General features: G+C 54.7%; 6 protein-coding genes across 6 annotated transcripts; 3 read left to right on the top strand and 3 right to left on the bottom strand.

Annotated features, from left to right (window-relative positions):
- Positions 1 to 4762: 4762 nt before the first annotated feature.
- Positions 4763 to 6287, top strand: QC764_121116 (uncharacterized protein; the record flags this gene model as incomplete). Its single annotated transcript, XM_062943370.1, has 6 exons — positions 4763 to 4825; positions 4900 to 5475; positions 5531 to 5555; positions 5591 to 5864; positions 5930 to 6101; positions 6177 to 6287. 6 exons carry the CDS (start codon positions 4763 to 4765, stop codon positions 6285 to 6287), a joined length of 1221 nt encoding a protein of 406 aa, XP_062806462.1.
- A 171-nt stretch (positions 6288 to 6458) lies between these two features.
- QC764_0024840 (uncharacterized protein) lies at positions 6459 to 13375 on the bottom strand (the record flags this gene model as incomplete). Its single annotated transcript, XM_062940097.1, has 2 exons — positions 6459 to 7218; positions 7866 to 13375. The coding sequence occupies 2 exons, from the start codon at positions 13373 to 13375 to the stop codon at positions 6459 to 6461; spliced, it is 6270 nt and encodes a 2089-aa protein (XP_062806461.1).
- Positions 13376 to 16580: 3205 nt separating this feature from the next.
- Positions 16581 to 20204, bottom strand: QC764_121100 (uncharacterized protein; the record flags this gene model as incomplete). The annotated part of the gene is made up of 2 exons (XM_062943369.1): positions 19761 to 20204; positions 16581 to 19659 (listed from the first exon to the last, which is right to left on the bottom strand). Exons 1-2 carry the CDS (start codon positions 19805 to 19807, stop codon positions 16581 to 16583), a joined length of 3126 nt encoding a protein of 1041 aa, XP_062806460.1. The 5' UTR covers positions 19808 to 20204.
- A 344-nt stretch (positions 20205 to 20548) lies between these two features.
- Positions 20549 to 22988, top strand: sed5 (Integral membrane protein SED5). Its single transcript, XM_062943368.1, is given in 6 exon segments — positions 20549 to 20571; positions 20591 to 21818; positions 21874 to 22169; positions 22227 to 22292; positions 22352 to 22457; positions 22515 to 22988. The coding sequence occupies 5 exon segments, from the start codon at positions 21375 to 21377 to the stop codon at positions 22551 to 22553; spliced, it is 951 nt and encodes a 316-aa protein (XP_062806459.1). The 5' UTR covers positions 20549 to 20571; positions 20591 to 21374; the 3' UTR covers positions 22554 to 22988.
- A 427-nt stretch (positions 22989 to 23415) lies between these two features.
- On the top strand, positions 23416 to 24634 carry GAR1_1 (H/ACA snoRNP pseudouridylase subunit). The gene is made up of 4 exons (XM_062943367.1): positions 23416 to 23838; positions 23894 to 24027; positions 24093 to 24339; positions 24396 to 24634. Exons 1-4 carry the CDS (start codon positions 23484 to 23486, stop codon positions 24593 to 24595), a joined length of 936 nt encoding a protein of 311 aa, XP_062806458.1. The 5' UTR covers positions 23416 to 23483; the 3' UTR covers positions 24596 to 24634.
- On the bottom strand, positions 24606 to 26217 carry QC764_121070 (uncharacterized protein). The gene is made up of 3 exons (XM_062943366.1): positions 25811 to 26217; positions 24996 to 25757; positions 24606 to 24947 (listed from the first exon to the last, which is right to left on the bottom strand). Exons 1-3 carry the CDS (start codon positions 25862 to 25864, stop codon positions 24648 to 24650), a joined length of 1116 nt encoding a protein of 371 aa, XP_062806457.1. The 5' UTR covers positions 25865 to 26217; the 3' UTR covers positions 24606 to 24647.
- Positions 26218 to 26267: the final 50 nt, after the last annotated feature.

Below are 26267 nucleotides of genomic sequence, written 5' to 3'. Positions count from 1 at the left end.
GGACGATTCGGCAATAGAATTGGCCCTAGCGTGGCCCGGCGAAGGCTTCGGCGAGGCGGCTCTCAAGATACTAGAGAGCGATCTGTTGTGGGCCACCCTGGGGCGACCGACGGACTGGACAGGCTGATGCGAGGACCAGCCGGCCACCGTAACGAAGCTTTGCCACAGCTTGTTAGTAACGGCCATGTGACGCCTTGCGGGGAGCGTTGGGGGATTATTGAGAGAAGCGCGTTCCCTGTCGTGCACATACTTGTAATCCAGCTTGGGAGATTTGCGAAGGACCACACCAGAAGCTGGCGGGTCCTTGAATCACCAAAAGAAGGCCGCTGCTTCCTCCGTTACTCGACCTCGTGGCCGCACAAGGAAATCGCGTCTGCTACCGGCGGGTGAGACAGCGAGATGAATGTCTGAGGTGTTTTGTCGGACGGTCACGGCCACCGCCAGCCGAGGCATGCGTCGATAAGCAGAGAAGAAGAAGAAAAGAAAAAAAGAAAAAATTGAGTATCCTAAGCAGCGCGCTCAAAATGGAACAGGAACACACGCAGTTAGTCGATGGTGGGAGGCAAGCTGTCCAAAACAAGACGATGAGGAATCTAGAGATGCAGCAGGAGGAGCAGTCTCCGGGCAGCGAAAGCGGATGCGGGCAGAGAAGGTGATAACCTGCAGCATCAAAGATGTGCAGAGCAGCAACGGTAGGACACACAAGACTCTGAAAAGGAAAAGCGCCCCCAGATTTACAGCCTCTAGACAGGGGTCAGCTCGGCTCCCATTGGACCCTGCCCAGTCCCCGATTGCTTGGAGCGGAGTCCAGACGTGCGAAGAAGGCACAAAAGCGCCTGTGGATTTGTGAGATGGGATGGGGTGAGTCCGAGGATATCGCTCAGTTTGGTAATGGATGGAGGGTCGGAGTCTCCATCCTGCCTATCTTGGGGTTGATTCAATTTGACTCTGGATGTCCGGGATGGCTCAACAACAGCTGGCCCGACTCCTGCGGCCGGACGGGCTGGCCAACGTTTGACCCGGCCGGAAGAGCCTTTCGGTTGCTGACTAATGAGAAATGATACGCTATGGCTATGGCGAGCGGGCAAACAGCTCAGCAATTGTGGCTTCCCTACGAGGAGTCAATCAGCAAAGCAAAAGTTGGCCGAGTTTTGGTGGTGCCTCCTCCCTCTTTGGTTCGATGGCCGGCCAACAATTTCTTCACTGGCGGATTTGAACAACGTCATCGATCAAGCCAAAAACCGGGATTCTTGTTTCGAATGCCATTTCTTAAAGGCCCCTGCTATGCGGCTCAGCTGGTCAAAGCGTTTGCTGATGGAGCGGAGAGGCGGGTCGGGGTCTGGAATCCATCTCCGGGTCGGGGGCTTTGACACATGGTCCGTGGACGACAAGCTTTGGTCTTTTTGCCGACTCGGGTCCTCGGGGCAGCATCCGGGTCCGTGTTGAGGATCAGGTCCAGAGTTTTGTTTTGGTGGACAGGAGACGGTAGAATGGACAGTTTCTGCGGCTTGAAATGCAAACTCTGTCACACTGTTTGTGGACTGACAGAGAGGCACGATGAAGCCAACACAAAACCCCGCACCCGTATCTCGAGTCTCGAATGATAAACCAACCACAAGAACTATCACCAAGGGCGGAGAAGGGGCAGCAGCGTTTACGTGATGGTTCCAAAGCCCCAAGATGCTTACGGGCATAACCCCCAAGACGGAACTTTTCGTCCAGAGATGATTGAATCAGGCAAGACTATGCGACTTCCCCCTCCCAACCCCTCCTCCACCTTAGCCCTCCAGGCGCGGAGAGGAATCAGACAGAAGGTGCCAAACTACAACATCTCAACAATCGGGGAAGCAAGAGCCAGCCGGACCCGAACGGCGTTCCGATCAGCAGGCACATTTGTGCTTGCTGTGCGTTCTGTGATTGCCTGTGCATATTTCTTGCTGGTTTACACCACAACAAGGTCCGTCATTCGTCCCCCCACTGAGAGCCATCGAGACAGCTGCACGCTATCATATCTCATTCTAAGACCTCAAGGCCTCGTGTTTCTGGCGTCTGTCTTGCCTGCCATGCATATCTGCAATGTGGATGGGATTGGGCCAAGCGGCAAGTGCCTGCTTGACGCATCTTGCTCAGCCCAAGGATACTGTTCCAGGTTTGTGTTGTCTTGGACGCGAAGGTCGTTTGTTGCCATCCCGAGATCTTCATTTTCACCTCTTACAGATAGATACATACTGAGTATACATACACAGACGTGGTTTCTATTGCTCAATACTCCTGTTGACAAGTTGACATTTTCGGCAACACCCGTCTGCTTCGGCTATCTCTGCACTACCTATCTCATCGTGGATGCCACACCCTTTCATTCGTTCGTTCTTCCGGAGCATCGCTGCCAAGTTGACCTCCACGCCGACTGAAACAGTGGCTGCATAGCAGCTGGGGAATATGGCACAACGGACGAACACTTGGAGCCACCTTGGCCAAACATTGCCACTCAACCTGTCAAACGACATTAGTGCGAGTTGCACGGCATGGGATGGGACGGGAACTGCAACCTGCTGTCACTTTCCCACTGTCACATATCCCAAGGTTTCTGTCCCAGGTTATGATTGTTTGCTTTGTGATCAGGGATGGGTCAATACGGGCTACAAAGACTCTCAGCATGTGGTGCTTTTTGGTCATGTTGAAAGGTTGCCTCATCTACGGTATTTGAATTTACCTCGCGGAGGAGTCACAAGGACTCAACAACATTAAGCCGTTGGAAGATGCGCAAGTCGACCAAGATCTCCAAGTGAAAGTTTTCCTCGGAGCCCCAAACAATCTGCTTGGTTTGAAACACGCATGGTCTGGCAAGGCGACACACCGTGAGAGAACTCCAGGCTTGATATCGACAATCTCCGGCAGAAACTTATCCTGTGCAGTTTCAAAGAGCGGTCAACTGAACACCACCTCCAACGGGAACAGGCGATAGCTATATCAGCTTCTTCTCACAGCACATCCCATGAACCGCCTGCAGGGCGGGACAGGAAAGGCTGCCAGCCCTCAAACATCGACCTCTTCTGGTTGGCTTGAATCGATCACCCCTTAGCCACCATTGGTACTAGTTGGCATGCCCGCATACCCCAGCATTGACGAGCCAACAAGAAGGACAGGAGGCTCGCATGCGCACACCATATGAGGAAGCAGATCGTCGACCGACCGAGCCAGCCTGTTTGTTCTTGGCTCCCGGCTTTTTCACCGACAGGTAGATTACTTCTTGATACGCACGTCGAACTCGAAGGGGTAGTTGGCTCGCGCACTTGATTTAGGAGCACCGACAGACGCCCTTGATGACCAATGATTTGCGCTAAGAAACGGGTGGGATCTGTCTCGGGCTCGGGAGAGGGGACCACCCAAGTTCTTAGATTTCTGCGTCCCTTCTTCGACTGCTTCTGGCATGGGTTGGGGGGTTGGGGGTTGGGCCATGTTGGGAGACTGCAGCTCCCAGAAATAACGCAAGCAAAGCCTGGAGCCTGGCCCCCTCGGAACAGGGTGCACGAACTGCTGGGACCCTGGATCTCTGCGGTTAGCCGCATTGTTGGAGCCCTGTCAAACTTCACGGGAAGGCTTAGTTCCCGCTAGATCTGCCAGAATCCGGGGAATAAACACTCACTGTCACTATCGACGTGACAGCTTCCAGGAAGTTGGAACGATTTCGAGCCAGGTTTTCCACCCATTTTATTGCCATTTCATTGGCTCGATCTTTACTTACAATCCTACGAATGAGAATCGATCAGATCTGACGCCCTTCGACGAGGAAATGCGGCGCATATCAACGGACTTGGCGCACTCCTGCAAGGCATCGGGTATCATTCCCCACCCCCTAACCATGAAGTTCGAGTCCTTCCTGCTTCTTGCCTGCCGCTCGGCATTTGCTCACAATGCCCGGGAAATAAGCCGTGCGAAGAGGCTCCCGACGACGAAGTCCAGCATCACACAGCATGGAAGATACATCCGTACCACCCGTACCACCCATACCCCCCATACCACCCATACAACCCATACCACCCGTACCACCCGTCTCCCGCTGCCATTTGAGCGCGCCGTTGGGTGTAACCGAAGGCACTTTATGCTGCGATGGAGGCTTCTATACGACATCTGGAAGAGATCGGAATACGCCATTACTAACAAAATGAAGTTTTATCTCGCCTCAAACTCAAAACTATTGGAAGTTTGCAAATGGGACTCGTTGAACTTCATCTGAAACGGGCTGACAGGCGTAGGATGGGAGGTCGCCGTCCTTTTTCACACAGTGCTGGCGGTGTCCAGAGCTGCTTCGGAAAGCTTTGGTCCTTTTTCCGAGCAGATATTCCAACACCGACAAAACAGTTTTTGTATGGCTGCGAGAGACCCGATTGGGGATGCCTCAGAGACTGTCCCCCACGTGGAGCTAGCCCTAGTTTTGAGGGTGTGAAGGGAGCAAATGTCCCGGGATCACGATCGACCTCTTGCAGGGAATTACTTCAAAGTTGGTAGACGCTGGGCCGAGGGGCTACAAGTCGAGTACTCAAGCATGGACTCGGTCTCTCTGACATCTCGTTGGTTGAACAGTGCAGATGGGCGACAGCTGGCTGCAATTCAGCAGGCCGAGATGGATCTTCCTGTACCTGTTACAGGTATAAAGATGAGAGTTTTTCTCTGATGCCACCCAGTCTTCGGTCGTCCTGTCGAGCTTTCATCTGCATCCTGATCTCTACAAACATACCTTGTAGGGTTTGACTCGAGAACAATGGTCGACACGAGTGCATATCCCGTCCCTCCACTCGCCGGGGACACCCACGGATACTGGTTGGTAAGTTTTCATTGGGCTATCCCCTTTCACACTGGGGTTCTTGCCCTGATAGTCGTCTTGCTGACTTGGAATAGGAAACACGGCCTCATGATGAGTCTCTAGACTCTAGGAATGTCGTGGATTTCCCCCGTCCCTTGAATCTTCCGGCTGATCTTAGCGTTCTCACCGCCGGAACTTCCGACTACGCTGGTTCGTACATCATCTGGCCTCCCGACCATGCCAACTCTCCCACGTCCTGGTATGACTGGGTCGCGAGGGAGCATGACTGCTACGAATGCCGGCGCAACTCACTCGGAAGTCATGGTCAACAACCCGAAGGCACCCAACAGCTTCCCCAGGGCACTATGGCACCACTCATGGAGATGCTTCCCCCGTCGTTCTTCGCTTCCCAGCCGGATGCCTTTTCATTCATCCACGCCCCGTTCCCCGAGACAACATACTCCTCTCCAGCTGTTCAGAACAATATCGGTGGAATAGTCTCCCAGCTGCCCCATCCGCAACAACACCCACCTCCAGAGGTTCAAGCACTGCCCGTAGCAGCTTTCTTCCAGCCATCGGCTCCTGACTACCGCCACCAAGCCTTTCAGCCAACGCGACACAACCCGGCTCAGCAGCACTACCAACCTCACACCATTGCAGACATGCAGCAGGTAGTTACACCCCAATATGACAGTTTGGCCAGCATCGATATCAACCCTCATCCAGACCCCCACTACCCAACCGCCACCCCGTTCAACTCTCCCACCACCACCACCGTCACCACAGACCCCTTTCTCTCCGACCTCCTCCCAGCCCCAGCCCCCCTCTCTCTCGACAACAACGCCCCCCAACACCCCGTACCGAGCCCCCCTATAGCCCACGCCCGCCGAACGGTCCCCCCCAACGCGGAGGAACGCTACCAGTGCGCCCACCTCCTCCCCTCCGGCCAGGTCTGCAGCGCCGAGTTCCCCCGCCACTGGGAACTAGACCGCCACATCGACACGCTCCACATCAAGTCCACGCGCACCACCTGCCACGACTGCAAGCCCTCACAGACGTAGTAAGTTTTTCTCTCTTGTCCCCTTGTCGACAAGGGGTGAGTATTGAGCAACAAAACAACAGCAGCCGACCCGACTGCTGGCGCCGCCACTGGAGGAGGACGCACGCGGTGAGATTTATCGAGGAGAGGGGGGATCAGTTTTTCGTGGGGTTGCTGGAGCGGCAACAAGAGCGGGCTGGTGACGGACAAGCAGGAACGGGGCAGCACAAGGGGGAGGTGGCGTTGACGAGGAAGAAGGTGAGGAGGTATGATAATGGGCTGGGGGGGGTGACGATAATGGGGGGCGATAATGGCGGGTTGAGCGAAGAGGAGGAGATTGCGTTGGACGTGTGGGAGGCGATGAAGAAGAACGGGAGGCAGGGGCCGTTGTTTGAGGAGAGGAAGAGGGCTATGAGGTGGTACATGAGGGAGGGGAGGAGCTGATTCGATTCCGGGTGGGTAGACTTGGGTTTTGGGACAGGTACCTGATAGATGTTGATGCCCCGCAGAGACAAAGCTGCTAGGCTTTTGTTGGCGTTTTAAATATCAGGCTTTTGTTTGCGCACCCTCTCAACAGCTTCTACCCAGCCCGGCGGCGGCGCTGCCCAAACCTCTTTAAAAGTCCTGCACCCCCGTCTCCCCCGTCAGCACCCTCCCCACCCTCCCCCCTCCTTCTCCTTCACCCTCACTGTCAGCCCACCCCGGCTCCTCCCCCTCGATCCACTCCTCCTCCCTCTCCCTCCGCTCCAACTCGTCAAGCTCGTCCCTGTCATCGACCTCGTCATACTCAAAATCCTCATCCTCACCCCTTACGAACCGATCCCTTAGAAACCCCCTCCACCTCTCCTCCCCCTCCTCTTTTGTCTCCGGCGGGGGTAGCAACTCGGCGCTGAAGGAGGTGAAGCTCGTCCCCGCGGCTTCCACCTTGCCCCCCCTCCCTCTCCCAGCCTGCGACACACCAGCCGCCGCCGCCGCCGCCCCGTTCTCGCCGATTTCATCCCCGGCCGGTTTCTCCGAGGAGAGCTTTGCCAACCGTTCCTCGCCCCGAAGGAGGGACCCCTCGAGGACGCGGGCGTACCCTTTGGACTTGGAGTCTGCTTCCCGCTCCCGGGGGGTGAGGAAGCGGCGGATCAGCTGGTCGTGGAGGAGGGGGTCCGAGAGCTCGTGGTCTGGCCGGTCGAAGTAGGACGGGTTTCTGCTCAGGTACTCCCGCCGGCGGTTTTGGACTCTGAGGCGGGCGAGCTCGGATGGGGATCTTTGGGGTCGGGGCCGGGGTCGGGGTCGAGAGTGGGCATCTTCTAGTCCCGTTTCATCTTGGGTATTGTTCTGAGTGGGGTTGCTTGATGGTGGTAATATCGGGGCCATGATGTCTGTTCTTGTAAAGTGGTTTTGAGTTTTGGGGGAAGGGGGGGCGCGATTGTGCGCGCCAACAATGGCTATTGAGTTGCAAGTGATGATGACGAATGGTGAGAACTAAATCAGAGCGCTGGAGAGCGGGAAAATTAGCGGTTTGGAAATGTGGGGTTGGCGGCTTAAGTGCTGTATTTGCCACTCTTTCAGCAGTGGTCAACATTCTGACTTTTGTATATTTATTGCCTTCTCACCTCTTGGTTCTCGATTTCAAGACGAGGATCGTGTCCACAGCGTGTCAAAATAAGTAGCAAATTGGACCATTTCACGTTCGTTACTGGCTTGCTAAGCGGTGAGGCTATTCCCATAGACTAAACCAGGGAGACAAGACGTAGATACACAGCGGTGATCAAAGTAAATACTGTCAAGAAACAAAAAAAGAAGATCAGATTAGATATTGACTTGGTAGCTTTTTTACCCAAAGAATAAACAAGAACGCTCATCAACAAAAAGAAAAAGAAATAGATCGTCTGCTGATATCGTCATCTCCCAAAAAAAAACTACCCCAAACAAATGAATAAACATATCCACACATGTATATGTACCATTCCAAACATTACAATGACATCACATCACTCACTCACCCACTCACTCACTCACCCACTCACTCACTCCCACTCCTGGAACTCCCCATAAGGATTCCACTCCTGCCCCGGATAACTCGTCGCGCTCATCTGCACCTTCTCATCCTGCTTCTTCTTCCCAGCATTCATCATCTCATCATCAAACACCGGAATCTTCTCCTCCATCACCATCCTCTCCTGCGCGATCCTCTCCTCCTCGGCCTTCTTCTTTGCCCGTTCAAAAATAGCAATGTTTTCTCTTGCGACCGCCCCGGTTTGTGTTGTCTTGTTGCTTGGTGAAGCAGGCTTGAGTGTCGCGACAGTAGCAGAGGCGATGATGGGCGATTCAACATCGGACAGGTCGTCATCGGAGTCGTGATCGACGGCCGGGGGAGAGCTGGAACGGGGCCGTGGTTCAGCCGGGGGCTTGAGCTCGAGTTTGGGACGAGTGGTGTCGTGGGATGGGCCGGCAGACTTGGTTTCGGTGGGCTCGGAGATGATTATGGTGTTTTCGGCCTCCATAGGGGAAGAGCGAGTCTGGACAGGCGACTGGCGTTGCTGTTCCTCTTGTTGTTGCGGTGTCTGTGGCTGAGGTGGAGGTGAGGCTCGCTGCTGCTGTTGCTGCTGAGACTCAGGTTGTTGTTTCGGCTGCTCTTGGGGAGCAAACTGCGAGTTGCGCGGAGTAGCATCGTAAATATTGTCATCTGGCACACGACTCGGTGACTGCAGGTGCTGAACCGGAGCAGAAGGGCCTTGTATGATTGGTTCTGGGCTGACGGTTCTCGAATCCTGAGGCGGACTGACAGTTCTTGACCCCTGAGAAACGATGCTGGCGCCTGCAATATGGATCGGAACAACCGTGCTTGGTGCCTGTCGATCCGGGCTCCTTGGCGGTAGGAACTGGCTGCCATTAGGAGGGGAGGGCGACTGCTTAGACTGCATGTACCGCTGCTGCGAGGGGAGAGAAGCAAGTCCGTTGCCGGCGGAGAACTGGCGCTGGTGAGTGGCGCTGCCGTTTTGCGGCGGGCTGACATTCCGCTTGAGGGGACTTGGCTGCGCAGAGGGCAAAGTGTCACTGTCCCGGCTGTCGAAACGAGCTGGTTCTGGCCGAGGTTGCACTTGTCTCTCAGGAGGCGAGACGTTAGGCGACGGTGCCTGAGGCGCAGCTGTCCGCACAGAGGATTGAGGTGACACCTCTATTTGGCGGGGAACAGCGGTCAAAGTACTTGCCGGGTGTGACTGCGCTGGTTGCTGCACTGGAGGAGGTGGCTGAGCTGGCTGAGCAGTTTGTGGGGGCTGAGTCTTCTGCGTGGGTTGGGCCTCCGGAGAAGGAACCCGCTCACGCAGAGACGGTTGACTGTTGAATACTGGAGGCTGCTGTAGAGCAGGGGCAGCACTGGCAGGTGGGGGTGCTGGAGGTTGAACCGGAACTGGTGAAGGTGCTTGGATATGAACGTGACCCTGAGACGCGGGAGAAGGATCACGAGCGTTGACGGGAACCGAAGAATTCGAGGGCTGGGGTGAAGCACCTTGAGCTCCATTGACCTGCTGAGAATTCACTTGACCAGGGACGGCTCCAGGCGGGATTTGAGTTGGCATCCCTCCTGGCTGTACCCATTGCTGGGGATAGCCCGCTGGAATCATCTGCCCTTGAGGCATACCATACAACCCGACAGGTGTAGGGCCAACATAGAACCCAACAGGCCCAGGAGCAACACGTCCCTCGCCATGAACATACCCATACGAGGCAGGAATAGGGACCCTCTCGTACTTTGGCTCGGTGGGAGGCGGACCAGGGCGAGGAGCTTGCTGCTGGGATGGCGGCGATGGTTGGATTGTTGGCGCAGTCCCTTGCTGTCTCTGGAATTGAGGCTGATTTTGGTATGGATGCTGACCAGCAGGACCAGTTTGCTGGGGCCTTTGTTCCTGAGTGGACGCACCAGCTGGAGGCTGTTGTTGTGGCTGCGGCTGGGCTTGAACTCCCACCTGATGAGGCGCGAAAGGCTGGGATTTCTGGCCTTGAGAAGATTGCCCGGCCAAGAACGGTTGGCCACCCATGGGCGGCAGAGCGTTGGGTGAATGAATCTCCATCTGCTTCGTCCCCTTTTTGAAAGCACCAAGGAACCCCGAGAGATTGCCACCCTTCTCCTTCTCGCCCTTTTCTGGCTTCGGTGCCGACGGCCCGGTTGCCTTGCTGCCCTTGAAGAGTTTCGAAATTGTGCTTTGTTCCTTTTCCTTCTGGTGAAACTGAGGAATCATAGGGTTGCCATTCGGACGAGGACCCGGACCGAACGGTGCGCGGTTGGGCTGAGGACCACTTTGGGCCGATCCCCAAGTGGGCTGAGTGCTAATCCCTTGGAGAGGTGCCTGACCTTGTTGAACTTGAGAGGACTGAAGGCTAGACTGGTAAGAGTGTCCGCTCGGGGGGCGAGGCCCAGCTCCTGGTCCCTGACTCAGTCCCTGAGGATGCATGTGGATAGAGGGCGTCTCAACGGTTGGCGAAACAGCAGAGATCGACTGTCTTGACGGGGCTCTGCTATCTTGATCCGGCAGCTGAACTCCGGCAGAAGGGTGGAACTGGGATGGTCCAGCATCTCGCGTTTCTTGTTGGAAGCTAGGTCCCGACACCCCGAACTGTGTCGGGCCCTGTCCTTGATAACCGGCAGGAGGACTTCCGGGAGGAGCAGATTGATCGTTATTCAACCCCTCCGAGGCGTTCAGAGGCTTGCGCGTGGGGTTTTGGGTTGGACTGAACCGAGAGCCCTGTCCGTAGCTCTGAGCTGGAGGCTGGCGAACTGCAACAGCTTGCTGAACAGTGAAGCTAGCAGGCGAATCGTTCAGATGCCGTCCTTGCTCAACGGCAGCCTGAGAAACAGGTTGCGATTTGCTCGAGACGGGAGACTCAAAGGCGGAGCCAGCAGGGGTTGGGTCGAGCAATTTGGTTGGCTGGTGTAACTGAGCATTCTGCAAGTAAGGCGTGGTTTCTTGCTCTTGTTGGCGGCTGACGGTAGATAGATTCTCTGCCTGACCATGCTGAAACGACAGCTGACTCTGGCTTTGTTGAGGAAGCGGCGGCGGTCGATGTGCGATAAACTCATCATCTAGCTGACCGTTATCAGAGGGCTGAGAGACAGGTAGCGTTTGGCCTGGCGATCCCGGACCTCCTCTCCCGAATTGCGACTGGAATAGTTGCTGGTTAGCCGCAGTGGAAGGGCGTCCATCTGGACCCAATGCTGGGCTCATGCCATATTGCTGTTGTCCTCCCCGCCCCGGCGAAAAGGGAATTGGTTGCCCCGGGGGAATTGGCAGCGAGACAGCAGGAGGACCATCCTTGGGCTTGGAGTCAGCTCGGTTGCGTAGGAATCCAAACATGCCACCATTGGGCTTCCGGGTCTGGTCGTATTGCGCAAAGCTGCCCTGCTGTTGTTGCTGGGCTTGTTGCTGTGGTTGCCCCTGTTGCTGTTGTGGTGACTGCTGATTCTGGGCGCCCGGAGGTGGCAGCGCATGACCTGGCTGCCGTAAACCGGTGACAGTTCGCTCAGGTCCAGAGTACAGATTGAAAGAACCGGGCTGCGGGCCAGCTCCCGCCGGAGGGGTGGGACCCTGAGGGTGCTGACCTTGTCCTTGGGCCTGTCCCTGAATCTGACCCGGTGACTGTCCCTGGAACTGCCCCTGAACCGGCCCCTGAGGTGTCCTTGGAACCTCCCCTTGAGGGATGCCTGGCAATGGACCGGGAGGTGGCCCCTGGAGGAACGACGCCGGAGGTGGCCCCTGGTTCATGCCCTGAAACTGGGCCTGTGCCTGAGGGGGTGATGTCTTGATAGTGAATGACGGCGAATGCTTATGCCCCTCTGATCGATGGAAGACATTCTTAAGAGCAGAGAAGCGCTTCTTCGGCGGTCCACCGATGCTTCCAGCTGGCTGGTTTTCCGTGGCATTGGTCGACGTGGAAGTTCTCGACATGTCAGGCCTCATCGAGTTCGGCTGCTGAGGTCCGGATGGTTGTGTGGCACCGATGCCGAAGAAAGTAGTCAGCTTCCGGCCCGGTGGCGCAAACTGCGATGGCGGAGGCGGGACACGTTCACCCATGGGCGTGCCCGGGCCATGCGCAATCATACTATCGTTGTCGGCCGCCCTTCCCCCAAATGGACCGATTGGGTTTGGTAAGTCGCCCTCGTCATCGCTTGAGTCAGAGACGACGTCGTTGCCAACCCCCTGATATCGCGCAGTACCGTCACCATCCCGGCGCTCGACTGGACCGCCCGTGGCTAATCTGTCTCTGAGTCCTGAGTACACGCCCGAGTTGCGCTTGATACGCCCATCTTCAGTAACCGTGATCCCAGGAGCGCCGGAGCCTGGCGGTGATACATTATTCTTTTGCTGCTGGTTCTCCTGGTCGGATCCCTGCGGGATGACAGGGCTTTGTTGAATAGTCGGGAGAGCAGGAAGAGGTTGCGTTGGGTGAGCTCTTTGGCTTGGTAACCCGTTGTAGTGCTGCTGATCCCTAAAAGCCGGATGTGTTTGCTGAGATGGCTGGGAAGCCTGTGGTTTTGGTCTTTGCGAGGAGTGCCCTCCAGAAACAGGGCCGCCGGTCTCCTTGTCAAATCCGTAGTATGATTGCTGCTGTTGCTGCGGGGGTGATGGCTGCTGATGAGGCTGCTGCTGCTGCTGCTGCTGCTGCTGTGCTTGCTGCTGTTGCTGCTGGTGCTGTGATGAGGCATTGCTTGGTGAGGAACGATGGCGGCTCGAGGGATGTAGAGGCTCTGCTAGATGTGACTCCTGCGGTACCCAACTCTGAGGTTGAAACCTCTGGGAAAGGTTGACCGGTAGCATATGAGGAAGCATCGGTCCCTGTCGACCGGAACCATCTGTATATTGCTGTGGGCCCTGCGGGGGCACTCCGTTCACTCCGTGTGGAGAACTGACGGCAGCTCCCGCTAACCCGCGGGACAGGCCCGGGGATGGTCCTTGTTGACCTTGACCTTGTAGCTGCCATGTTTGTTGCCCTTGAGTAGGGGCCTGGGTTTGCGGACCAGGCGCACCTTGGGTTGGCCGGTAAACAGACTGAACAATCGATTGCTGTTGTGGATGTTGCTGTCCCTGATGACTGGTGTTGGGGTTTTGTTGCGCCGTGCCGGAGTGCTGTTGATGTTGCTGTCCATACTGTTGGAGCTGCTGCTGCTGCTGCTGCTGCTGATGACCGTTACTATTACCCGGACTGTTGTTGTTGTTGTTGTTGTTGTTGTTGTTGTCACCAGAGAATCTTTCAGCGTTCAAGCCAAGCGATGAGCCACGGCGAATGGGCGGTAGACCAACAAAAGACGGAGGCCGCTCTATCCCATTTTGGCCCGAATGCTGCTGATGCTGCTGATGCTGCTGCTGCTGCTGCTGTTGTTGTTGTTGTTGTTGTTGTAGGTATTGTTGATGTTGTTGGTGATGATGTTGGAGCTGCTGATGTTGAAGCTGTTGATGTTGATGTTGCTGCTGGGCGCTGAGATACCCCTGCTGGAAGTTTCCCGGAGGAGGTAGTGGCTTGTAAGCCGGATTGTAGGATGCCATTGTAAGTTCGTGATAGCGTAAAGCGAGTACTTGGTGACGTCGACGACGTGTCGCGAAAGTAACGGTGGGAAAGCCAGCGCGGACGCAAGTGGGAGCTCAGATTTAGTTGTGCGTGGTTTGTGAACCGACTGTACGACCAGGTTGCAAGTGACTGCCGTCCTCCTTGTGTTGCTTCAAACTAATTCCCGATCTTGTCGCTAGGTCGCCGGCGCGGCGACTGCGAGTTGTATTGTCCACTGACTTCTTTTGGTTCGTATCTCTCACCAATTGCTGGTCTATTGCAGGTTGAGCCCAAGCGCCGCTTGTGCCGGTGTTGCGCAGCGCCGAGGACACCACCGGTTTTCTGGGAAAGTCTGTGTTGGAGGAGGGCGTTCGGTCGAGCTCCGATTGCAAGACCCGACAATCCGGTACAATTCGATCACCTAGGTAGGGCCTCCGTTGTGTCGGAGGACGGATTGTGTTGAACTGCCGCCCGACCGGAGGTGACTCGGGCACCGTATATATAACGTCGCCGCCGTCAGCGTTGGAGCTGAGACGAAGAGGGGAAAAGCAAAAGCTCAAGCTCAAGCTTGTCGATCGTCCCATGTGGAGGTGGGGGCTGGTCGCATCAGGGTCCAGGACGCCCACGTTTGTTCGCGATAGCTGGGACCGAGCCGTTGTCGTTCCCACGGTTGAGCTTGAAACAATGACGACGGTAGCAAAAGAGTGCAAAAGAAAAAGAAACACGATGCAGAGTAAGACGCGACAGCAGTTTCCTGTTTTTGAGAGGTCGAAATTGCTGGCAGAAGAGGACCCTTGTCTTGAATGCGAGGTTCAGCCCCCGCAGACAGGGGGTCAGCTTCTTCAAGGCCCGGGTTTGTTGCTGCTGATGGGCTGAGATGGCAGCCTGATGCCCTGTGGACCGGTGATGGGGACTTACAGTGCAGTTTCTGTTACTACCGGTCTGCTTTACACTGGCTCGTGTTCTTCTATCACCACTCTTCCCCTTTTGTTTATTGCCGTTTGATGCTGAGATCATGCTGCCTCGCTGGGCTGAGAGCCGTAGAGCAAACATTTCGCAACCATGCTATTTTTGCGTGGGAAACAACGGGCTCTGGGACACGATGAGTGGGTGCCCACAGATCCTTGCTAGAGTTACTGCGAACGTGGAGAATGGCTGGCACTATCAGTTCTCCAGGCGGGCTGTGCCGTAGGGTAGCATGTGCTGAGTATGCTGCCTCTTGGCTCCTGGTGATCATCCTCACCTTGAGAGTCTTGTGGTGCAATGCCCGGCTTTTGTGTTGCGTTGGAAGCCAGAGAAGCCGTGGAACAGAAGAGATATTTTGGTACGCTGGTTGCGTCTTTGGACCTCTCAGCAGCAGCCGGCTGGGCATTGGGAACACTGCAGGGCAGATCGGATTCGACTCCGAGGAGGTGATGTGGGTTTGGCCATGGAGAGGAAATCGATACTTGTGTAGCAAGATCCTTCAATTTGTTTCATCGCCTTTTTGCGGCCCCAGCCTTGTCCCAACTTCCTTTCTTTGCTGTGATCAGCAGTGCCCCAAACAAGACCCCCGAAATCGCGGTGGATGATGTGATGAGAGAAGCTAAACTACGGCGCGTGGCAGCGAGAAGGAGCATAAGAAAAGGGCAGTGTGTGTGTATAGTCCTTCCGTGGTAGGTACCGACCTACCTACCCACCTTGGTCACTGTAAACTGTAGCACATGAAATTCGGCATCATTGTTTTTTCAAGTGTTATATCACTCGCGTGTAGAGTCTTTACCGCCCCCCATACAAGTGGTCTTTGAACTCCATCTCTTTGATCAATAATGCTACTACGGTAGTGGTTGTCAGTCAAGCACAGAACTGATGATTACTTCAGGCATATCCGTATTGAATTCCACTGCTCTTCCTGAAAAGGGGCCCGCCCTCTATTCTCATGTCATGCTGCTTACCAAAACCTCCTCATCCATATCCTAATCTAACAGTCCCCCTGAGGTTCAAAACCTACGCTCCAATACTTCGATTTCGTCCTCCTCTTCGATCGATTTCCATCATCAAGAGTATCTTATAATCTTTTATCAGCTGCTTGCAAGCCCAAGCCTCTCCCAACTCCACAACAGCACTCCCTTCTTATCCTCTGACAGTGAACTCGCCACACCACATTTCTCGGCAATCATCAACTCCAGCTTCCTAACAGCTTCCCAAAGAGACTTGAACAAAAGAATTGTACCGCCCAGCCAATCGATGTTTTTCCCCCAGGGGAATGATTTTTTTTTATATATAAAAAAAAAACGGTATCAAGCACAGGTAGAACCGGCCCCAAAAAAACATCCATCCTCTGCACCGGTTTCCGCAGAATCTCTACCAACAACTGCTCAAACGACACGCGGGAATGTCCCCGGAACTAGCCGTCGTGACATCCCAGTGCCGTAGTTGATGGAGGGAGTGAGGAATCCCGATGCTGCCCCTGCCGAGCTTGTAAATGATCCATGCCCGTAGTTGATCATGGGTGTCGACCTTGAGTTGGTGACTGCTTGTCCATGGTGGGTAGGTTGATGTTGGCTAGATGTGCCTGATGATGACTTATGGTGTCTAGATCCCATCGTGTGCAGTAGAAGCAAAAAGACCAACGTGAGCGAAGTGTATCTAAAGTGCCGAGGACTGATACTGCAGGAACAGGAATATATATGAGGGAACTAATGTAGAAGGGTGGACAAGCCACTTGCTTCATGCAATGGAACGAGACTTTATATAGACTCCGAGGCTGCACAAAGGGTAGAATCACCTGGCGGCTACGCAGGGTCAAGAACTGATCGTGTTGCTCTCAGTGTGGCAAAACGCCGTTGACCGGTGATGATAACTGTGTTTCGGTTGCTGCAGAATGACATTTGGAGGTATTGGTCTGATGTGTGAAAGACAGGTCATGCTCTTTCAAGAGGTTCCATGGGCGATGATAGCTTTTATCTGTTCAACAGTCTGTGTGTAATTCCCGTGATCTTCAACGTTTGTATGCCATACCCTGATGCCACCTCCCTATATGAAAAAGAAAACCCTCCTCCTAACCAAAACAAACCACCTACCCACCTGCCCAAACCTGACTTCACGTGGCTGATGCCTGTACCTGGAAAAAGATAATGTAGTTTCCAACCGTATTAACACAATATACAACCCAACCCCAGCTGGGCAAGTTCGTGACCCAAAAAAAGAGAAAGAAGACACATATCATGAACTTGAAAACACCTTGTCACCCGTTTCCCGGAGCTTGTTTCTGCCCTTGCTGAACAGTCCCTTTCCAGCTTTCCCTGCTGCCATCAAGAGCACCTTGCTCTTCTGTACCTGTGCACTATGTTGCAGATGTGAAAATCCACTTGCGCCGTGTTGATGTGGTGGTGGCATAGGAATGTTCGCCGGGAGGCCATGAGCGCCGTTGCCACCAAACTGTTGAGATGGGGCTCCGGTCGGTGACAACCCTTGCTGCGATCCAAAGCCTGCCACAAATGCGTTTGTATGCTCGGGGTGCCGCGATGTCATTATCGTGAGCCACTCATCAAGCCCGGTATCGATTGCGGCGAACTGGGCTCTGGAATCGTTAAAGGTTCGAATCCTGTCAAGCGGCATTGGCATCTCCAGAACCTGCCGGAATGGAAGGATGTTGATGGATCCTTTTCTCGGCGTCACGGCCCAAGAAGCAAGTTGTTGTTGTTGTTGTTGTTGTTGTTGTTGTTCTTGTGGTGCAATATTTTCAGGGGTTGGCGATGTACGCTCTTCACCCGTTGGCGGCTCAACAGCAATCTTTTCATCTGCGTATGCTAGGCTTTTGCCATTAGGTCTGTCTGAAAGGACTGAGATAGGAGATGGTGGTTCAATGGGTGTCGCGTTGGCTGATCTAGGGGCAAGGGTACTGCTTGCTTGAGAGACGGTGTCCGCAAGAGGCACAGCGTCGGCTTTCAAGCCAGGAGCAGGACTTGATCGAGCGGCATCCAGCTCGGCAGGTAGTGTTGTGATGGTCGGAAGTGCCAGAGACTTCGGCTCAGCGGCCGGTTCTTTTACCGCAGGCTGAATACTCACAGGCGCTGGATCGCTAAATCCAGCCTCCCATGAGAATCGCTTACGTGTATCTTCCATCACGGGTGTGTTGCCAACTCCGCCCTCCGACGCTGCGGGTTTCGCGGGGCTAGTTGGTGAGCTTGCGGAAAGGGCGACAGCTTTCACATCCAGCGACGGAGCTGTCTCTTCTCGGGGGGGTTCCGCGACAGAAACGCTAGGGGCATCGGAGGGTCTCCCTGCTTCCGGCTGCTGACCAGTTGCGGCAGCGGCAAGCAACCCGGCTTCTACCTTTTCTTCGCTCGCAGTCCAGTAGTCATCATAAACATCACCCAGATAGCTGCTTTCCCGAACAGGGGACCGCGCGGCTGCTTGATAAGCGTCTGTGGTGTCTGCGTGAATATTTCCGAATCCTTCTGTTGACTGGACAGGACTGAGTGACTTCATAATCTCTTCGCTCAGAACATCGTTCTCCTTCAAAGGCGAGCTTGTGTCTGCCTCCAGCGTGGACCCAGTCCCGTAGGATGGCGGAGATAAGACAGGATGTACATCAGTGGTGATCTCTGGCGGGTCGCGACGTGGATTCAGTGGCGCCGTGGGCGTGATTTCCGAGATTTCCGTTGTCGTAGTGGTTGGTTCGGGAGCCGCAAGAGCGTCGCTCTCCACCTTCTCGGTCGTTTCGTAGCTCACCTTTGATTCGGGGCCGGGAACCATCGCAGATGTTGTGCCGAGCGAAGGGCTTGTGGTCCTGAGTGGTGGCAGCGCGCGAGGAGAGGCGGGGCGTGGAAGAGGTGCTTTTTGTGTTTCAAGCAGCCCGCTTTCTTTGACAGGACTTGCCCCGCCGTAGCTAGGTGCGTGGGAGCTATCCATATTGAAAGCAGCGTGTTCGGCTGGCGTGCCCGAGTTTGCGTCTCCGCCAGCCCTCTCAACTGCTGCTGGGACGGGCTCAATCTGAAAAGGCAGCAAAGCTTCACCTGGCGTCGCTGGGGTTTCGGAAACCCAACCACCCGGTAACGACGGTCTGAGAATCCCTTTTTCGTTGGACTGTTTGTTTGCTGCGGGTTCCCGCGGCAGATCTGCGGCTGGCTGCTGTTGGGCAGGAGTGTTCGAACCCGGCGGCGCACCAGAGTCCTGTTGAACCGCAATGGCGGAACTGGAAGTTTCGGCCCCGTGCTTCATGGCAGCCGGGCTGACCGGATGGTTTGAATCGTGGGTCAACGGTGTCTCCCCGGCTGTGGTTTCGGGTGCGGTCGACGCCAAATTGATACCCTGAGTTGCTGGTGTGCTGGGTGATTGCTGCGGCTGATGTTGACGAAGTGTAGGGGCTGGCGACTGTGTCCGTGAAGGATCATTTGAGACCTGCGCGGTGCCAGTAGTAGTGCTTGTTGTTGGGACACCAACGGCTGGGACACCAACGGCCGGGACAGAAGGTTGCCGGTTTGAGCTGTCGAGAAAGCTTGATGGGGAAAATAGGTCTTCGCCAAAGCCCGACATGCGGGTCACGAGCGGTAGCTGGGGGCTTGTTGAATATCGCCGGAGTTGCTTGCCTACATCAACCTTGGAATCTTCAACATGCGCCGGAGGTTGAGCCTCTGAGGTTGTATAATGAGGAGTGTAACTCGCAGGTTCATTGCTGGGCTCGTCGGATCCGTAGCTGTCAAGAAGCCCTTCAAGCCCATATTCGCTCCTTCTCTCGGGAACCGTAGCCAAACCAGGTCTCGAATCTCGATTCACACCAGTTCTTTCCTCATCTTCCTTGCTTCCCGCTTCTGCTCCTGCGGCATGTTGTGGCCGGTCGACAACAGGTGGCCCCGTAACACTGCTCAAAGCTGGCCTCGGAGACTCTAACGAACGCTTTCTTTCTTCCTCCAACTTGCGATAGATATCGGCCGGTCGGACGAACGGGGATCTGGACGGCGAAGCCAGCGAGCTCGGGCTTGTGGGCGATGTTGCGGCATCTAAGCTGCTCTTCCGTGGCTGCTGGTGAGATTGTGATGGAAGCGTAGCGAGCGACCCTGTGCTCTCCGGCATGGTTACAGCGCGCTGAAATTGCTGTGGTTCCGTCGGGGAGCGCGGTCCCATCGGTTTCGACTGCGGCGGTGGGTTCGGCTCAGGTTCGTCGTCTTCGTACTCGTCGCCCCAGTCATCACCATCATAGTTCTGAGGTTTGAAGTTTGCCCACTTTCTCGTCTTTTGTCTGCTAACGTTGACCTTGTACATGTCGTTTGCTTGCGCCGGAGACCCTACAGCAGGTGACCTGGAGAAGAGGGGGTGTTAGTTCAGCAGTATCATCGACGCACTGCTGTGCGCACCGAGGTTGGGCAACGGGAACGCAGCGGGGTGGCACAATCTGCTTACATGGACCGGTTTGTAGGAAATACATTCCCATAGGAGCCGTCGTCCATTGTGCCGTCCAGTTGGTTTTTCAGCAGCTTCGAGCCTGCAGACGCAGTAACAGCTCCTCCAATGGCGCAAATTCAGAGGCTTTTCGGAAGGGGAGCTTGGAAGTAGGAGAGCGCCCCAATAATGCAAGTTGGGTCTGTCGGCCAGAATGCGGCAAAACAGAGCCCGCGGGTGTAGCACGGGTTTCGTCCAGTGGCTCAAACCGGATCAGTTGTCGGCTCAAGTTGGTCGCGAGGAGTTGTTTGAGAACCAAAGCTTGAGGGACAGGTTCACGAAGCACGGCTGGTCGGGCGAACGTGGACAGTTATGAAGGAGAGAAGATGGGCAGATGTCATTCGGGGTTTCCCAGCGGTCCACCCGATCATGAACGAATTCCACTATGGATCTGCTGGGGTTCACGATTTGGGGACAAGGATCAGAGGCGCGCGGATTCGGGGTGGATTTGACTTTGTGGGGTCCGGCCAAGTCTTGCTGATGCCCAAAAAAAAAGAAAGGCATTCATTGTCTGGTCGAAGACAATCGGATTAATTGTGCACATGCATCTTGAAATTGTTTGAGATTGAGGACATCCAAGACACGAGGCCAGTTTGCTGAAGAATGACGCTTTGGAAGGCGGGTTAATCCCTGTGGTTGAGCTTCCACCAAGTTCTCATCATAGCCAATGAGGAAGATCCATTCCAGTTCTTCCAGAACCTCGCTCTTAACGGTGATGCAGCTGCCCCCAGCATCTCACGAAGTCTTGTGACAAGGCCACGGCCCCTGGTCTTTTTGGTGTGTTCCTGCAGTTACTGAACTGGTGGATCGAGAACTCCATACGACTGTCGGCAGACCTCATAGCTTATCAAACTATCACGAGCAGATGGCCCGGTCCCTTGCGCGGGGCTGTGTCGATGCTACCTGGCTAGATTGCGGGCACTGGATGCCCATTGCCGCGCGTCATCGGATTGCCCAGGAGGCGAGTGTAATTCGTACGGAGCTTCAAACCAGGCCTGGCTTTGCTGATTGCTCTCTGGCAGCTCTGCCGTACATAGATACACCTATTTTCATAAAGTGCACTCTTGCTGTATCACTCCAAGTAGCACCTGTAACTCTATATACAAAGTCGCTACAGCGCTGCTGATTAAGAGAGTGACGAGATCAGGACCCTGCGCTATTCGCACAGTCCCAGCCACAGTTCCCGCATCGTCTGCACTGTGCCCACACCTTACGCAAGTCAAAGGGGGTCCAAGCGTTCCTTGCCGAAACAACACCACGTTTCCTTCAATCACGACGACATCTTGGACATCGCCAACCGTTTCCAGCCGTCATAGGCGCCCCATTCTGACCATTCTTCCGACAAGACCCTCGCTGCCGGCTTTCGCATTTACGTACCCAACTTTTAATTAATCAACATCGCGTTCCCTATCTGGACACCTTTCCTCAGCTCGCCTTTCTTCAGTCCACACGGGCGCATCGCGACAGCAAAAAACCCGTATCGTATCCTAATCGTCTTCGATCACATCATCGGGAACAAATACCAGAGACAGCCACGACCGATATCCCAGTCTTCGTCACCGAGCGGCTTTCAAAATGGCCGTCGCGATCAACGACCGCACGGCGGAATTCCGTCACATTGTCAGCGCCGCGAAGCGCAAGCAAGTGGCAAAACCTGGATCGCAAAGACTCCTCGGCGGCAGTCAACAAAGCGCCGCCAACGGCGATGCCAAACCCAAGCGCTCAGAGTTTGCACGGAGTGCGGCAGAAATCGGCAGAGGAATCTCGGCTACTATGGGCAAGCTGCAAAAGCTGGCTCAGCTGGCCAAGAAGCGATCCCTCTTCGACGACAACCCGGTCGAGGTGAACGAGTTGACCTTCATCATCAAGCAAGATCTGTCCCGCCTCAATGAGGATATCCGAAATCTCCAGGCCCTTTCCAGACGGCTGCACCCAAAACCGGACCAAGAGGGGGAGAACAACAAGAACATTTTGCTTCTCTTGCAGGGCAAGTTGGGGGATGTCAGCGCGAACTTCAAGGTAGGACAAAACACACCCCAGTCGGATATCTGAACGCGCACTGATGCCGTGACAGGACGTGTTGGAGATCAGAACCAAGAACATCCAGGCCTCGAGGTCAAGGACCGAGGCATTTGTCTCTAACGTCGGGCAACATGCGCAGCTTTCCTTGCAGCAATCTGCCTCCCCGCTATACGGCACGCCAAACCGGGGGACACCATCACCGGGGAATGACTTGATTTCTCTGAACCCAGTGGTAGACCAGCAGATGCAGCTCCAGATGATGGAGGAGGGTGGCCAGAACAACTACATTCAGCAAAGAGGGCAAGCCATCGAAGCCATTGAATCTACCATCAACGAACTGGGGTCCATGTGAGTTCTTCTCTGAACCTGAAGATCAAGATGACCACAGCTGATCAATTTCTCCAGCTTCGGTCAACTAGCTGGCATGGTCAGCGAACAATCAGAGATGATTCAAAGAATCGATGCCAACACGTGAGCCCCTTCTTCCACCACTCTATTACGTGATGCCATTAGCTAATATCCGTATGCAGAGAGGACGTCGTGGACAATGTCGAGGGCGCACAGAAAGAGCTTCTCAAGTACTGGTCACGAGTCAGCAGCAACAGGTGGTTGTTAGCCAAGATGTTTGGCGTTCTTGTGGGTTACCTTCCCTTCAGGCCATGTCTATGCAGCTCGCTGATATGATGTTTCTAGATGATATTCTTCCTGCTCTGGGTGTTGATCGCCGGGTAGTCTTTTGGGTTGTTCCCAAAGTTACGATTCTCTTGTATAATTATGCCCTTCCTTTTTTTTAACTGCTGCTACTCGCATACGGGGACTACCGCGTACTTCATTTTTTTTTGATGTTCGCGCCGGCGTTTTCTCGGTAGAATCTTTCGTTGCAAGCATGGTAGACAGAACCTTGGTAATAATGATGGGTGGGCGTGTGGTCTTTTTTGTATCTTGTTTCTTGGGAAGACAAAGAAGGGGGCTGCCTGAATGGCTGTGTACAGAAAAGGGAGGCAGTGAGGCAAAGCGTGCCAGACTATCGCTGGTTGTCTTGAATGGGAAAGCATTGAGAGTTTGAAGAAGCCTAGCTCTGACCTGCAGATTGAAAGACTTGAAGACACGGGGAAACTTGTCCTGTATTTCCTGAGACGAGTGGTAACGGGAGCAATTTTCCACCTATCAAAGTGCCTAAAGACGGTGTTGGAGACCGCAGCGGTACGAGAGGGGGTCGGATGTGACTGTGGGGTTTTTGATGCCATCATGAGGGGCAGCTTTCACGTTGAGATTGTAGGCAGACCTCAGACTTGGCCGTCTTTGTCCCTATCCAGACGAGAGATCCCTGTATTTTCAAGCAATACGGAGAGAGCAGAACAGTCGCCTTCCGCCTGCCCGCTGTCGTGAGACTCCATGATCTGCCCTCGACGCGCTTTTGCTCCGTCCTCTCATTTAGCCGGATAGCTCTCTTTCTCCGCGTGGGATCCATGGTATAAGCTGGATACCTGCTGCTACTTAGCCGTGTTGAACACTCCTTGATCTGTATTTTACTTCCAGTCCAAAGCTGTTTCTCAATTCCTCTTTTTTTTTTTGTTTTTTTTTTTTTGTTTTTTTTTGCCCAGAATCAAACTGTCTCGCCTATTCGTCCGTCACTTATCTCACCTCAGGACAAATCCCAAAATGCCCCCCAAACACTTCACCCTCAACACCGGCGCCAAAATCCCGTCCATCGGCCTGGGAACCTGGCAGTCGCCCCCAGGCCAGGTAGCCTCCGCCGTCTCCTACGCCCTCCAAAACGGCTACACGCTCATCGACGGCGCCTACTGCTACGCCAACGAAGATGAAGTCGGCCAGGGGCTCGCGGAGGCCTTTTCCGCCGGCAAAGTGAAACGAGAGGACATCTTTGTCGTGAGCAAAGTCTGGACTACGTACAACACCCGCGTCGAGGAAGGATTGGACAAGAGCTTGAAGAGTCTGGGGTTGGATTACGTTGATCTGTTCCTGGTTCACTGGCCGCTGCTGATGAATCCTGAGGGTGAGTACGGCTTCGGGGCAGGTGAGACCAGGGGTTTGATGTTGATCGGAGATAGGTAACCACGACCGGTTCCCCACCAAACCGGACGGGAGCCGCGACATCATCCAGGGGTACAACCATGTTGATACCTGGAAGCAGATGGAGGCGCTGCTGAAGACGGGCAAGACAAAGGCCATCGGTGTTTCCAACGTATACCCCCCCCCCCCGGCCTTACCCTCCCTCTCCCGAGTTCCCGTTGCTAAAGAGAAAAACAGTACTCCAAGCTCTACCTTGAACAGCTCCTCCCCCACGCCACAGTCATCCCAGCCGTCAACCAAATCGAGAACCACCCCGGTCTTCCCCAGCAGGAGATCGTCGACCTTTGCAAGGAAAAGGGAATTCACATCATGGCGTACAGCCCCCTGGGGTCAACTGGTGGACCGCTGTTGAGCGCCGAGCCGGTGGTCAAGATTGCGGAGAAGCATGGCGTGAAGCCGAGCTCGGTCCTGCTGAGTTACCATGGTTTGTCCCCACGCCCAGTGTTTTTGAAGACGTGAGAGGCTGACAGTGAGAAACAGCCCCGAGAGGCAGCACCGTGCTCGCCAAGTCCGTCACCCCCGAGCGCATCAAAGAGAACATCGAGTCTCTGATCGACCTGGATGAGGAGGACCAGGCTGAGCTGAAGGCGTACTCTGACAAGCTGGTTGCGGAGAAGAAGTGGCAGCGGTTTGTGTACCCGCCATTCGGTGTCAACTTTGGTTTCCCAGACAAGCAGTGATCTGGTGAGCGGAAAGGGTATGGGTATTCAGACGTCTCTAGAGATCTCAGAATTACATATTGACCAGCACCTTGATCACCAATCTTCCCTCGTCGTCTTTGACTCGACCCGCCATTCCAAACGCTTTGGGTATGTTCTCAATACCTGTGAAGCGTTGCGTGATCAGGTGATTTAACCCAGGCAACTTTGATCGAAGACCATTAGCGAGCAGCTCAATGACTTTTGGGTAAGCATTTGCATATCTGAAGACTCCAACGAGGTCGACCTCTCGGATCGAGGCTGCTGAGATGGGAAGAGTCTGAACTGGGTTGCCCATGCCGATGATCATGACTTTGCCTCCTGGAGCCGTGGCCTGCTTGATGTCAGCAAAACGCAACGAGGTCAAGACTTCGGGACTCACAAAGATGGCAGCCTGCAGACAGCTCTCCACCCCCGTACACTCAAACGTCCCATCCGCCTGTCCCATTTTCTCCCCTACCATCTCCGCCACCTCCCTCGCAAACACCAGCTTCTCCTCTATCGTCTCCGGCCTCTTCATTGGCACGACCACCCCCTCATCCGCAAACCCATTCTCGGTCGCGAACTTGACCCTCTCCTCCTGAATATCCGCAATAATCACACTGGCCTTACTCACAACTTTACTAACGCCCGCGCAAAGCAAGCCCACCGTCCCAGCCCCAAAGACCAAAACCTTTGCCCCTTCCTCCAACTTTGCCCTCTGCAGCGCGTGAAGAGCAACAGCCATCGGCTCAACCAGTGCTCCATCCTCCAAGCTCACTCCCTCGGGTAGTTTATGACACCACTTCCGGGGGTGTACAATCTCCTCCTGCAGCGTCCCCTGGGCATGAGGCCACGCCTTGGCGGAAGAGCGGAACTTCATCTCGGAGCATATGTTGTACCTCCCTCGAAGACAAAGATTGCATGATTCACACGGTTGTCCAACTTCAAGAGCCACCTTGTCTCCGGGGGACAGATTGGTGACGGCTGAGCCGACAGCGGTGACGATTCCGGCCGACTCGTGGCCCAGAGTCAGAGGCTCGCGGACAAGGATGTCGCCATTGCGGAAGTGGTTGTAATAGTGAAGGTCTGAGCCGCAGAGGCCGGTGGCTTTGACGGTGACGCGGACGTCGTTTGGCGTGAGGGGTGGAAGCGGGCGGGTTTCCTGCCATGTCAGCAGAAGCCTTCGCAAGAACAGAGGGGGAAAAGGAGACTTACAAGACGGAGGTCTTTAGCCCCATAGAGGACCGAGGTTTTGACTTCAGTGGACATGGTTTTTGGTGTTGAGGTCCAAGTCAAATCGGTAGGTAACTATGGCTGAGGAGACACGAGGTATATGGTGAAAGATGTGACCAGATCTTCCAAGGCATGATGAGAATGATCAACATCGCTCAGGAAAACGATAGGATAAATAAATATCAAAGGGACCCCTCGAGCTCAGGCAGCCCAACGGCGAATCAAACCTCCCTGCCCAACATCTCCACTTGTACCGCCCACTCGCAGCAAGTGGGAGCGGCCATGTGATCGACTATTGGTCATGATGGAGGATCACAACCAGTCATCATCGACAAAAAAAAAAACAAAAAAAAAAACAAAAAAAAAACAAAAAAGCAAACACAATCATGAGATGTTGCAGATTACCAGGACCTTCCATGCGCCTATCCGTAGAAAGTGA

This window comes from Podospora pseudoanserina, chromosome 1 (genome assembly GCF_035222485.1).
Source record: "Podospora pseudoanserina strain CBS 124.78 chromosome 1, whole genome shotgun sequence".
Taxonomy (NCBI): Eukaryota; Fungi; Ascomycota; class Sordariomycetes; order Sordariales; family Podosporaceae; genus Podospora; species Podospora pseudoanserina.
Note: the sequence above shows the minus strand (reverse complement) of the source record. Positions and strands in the feature narration are given on the sequence as shown.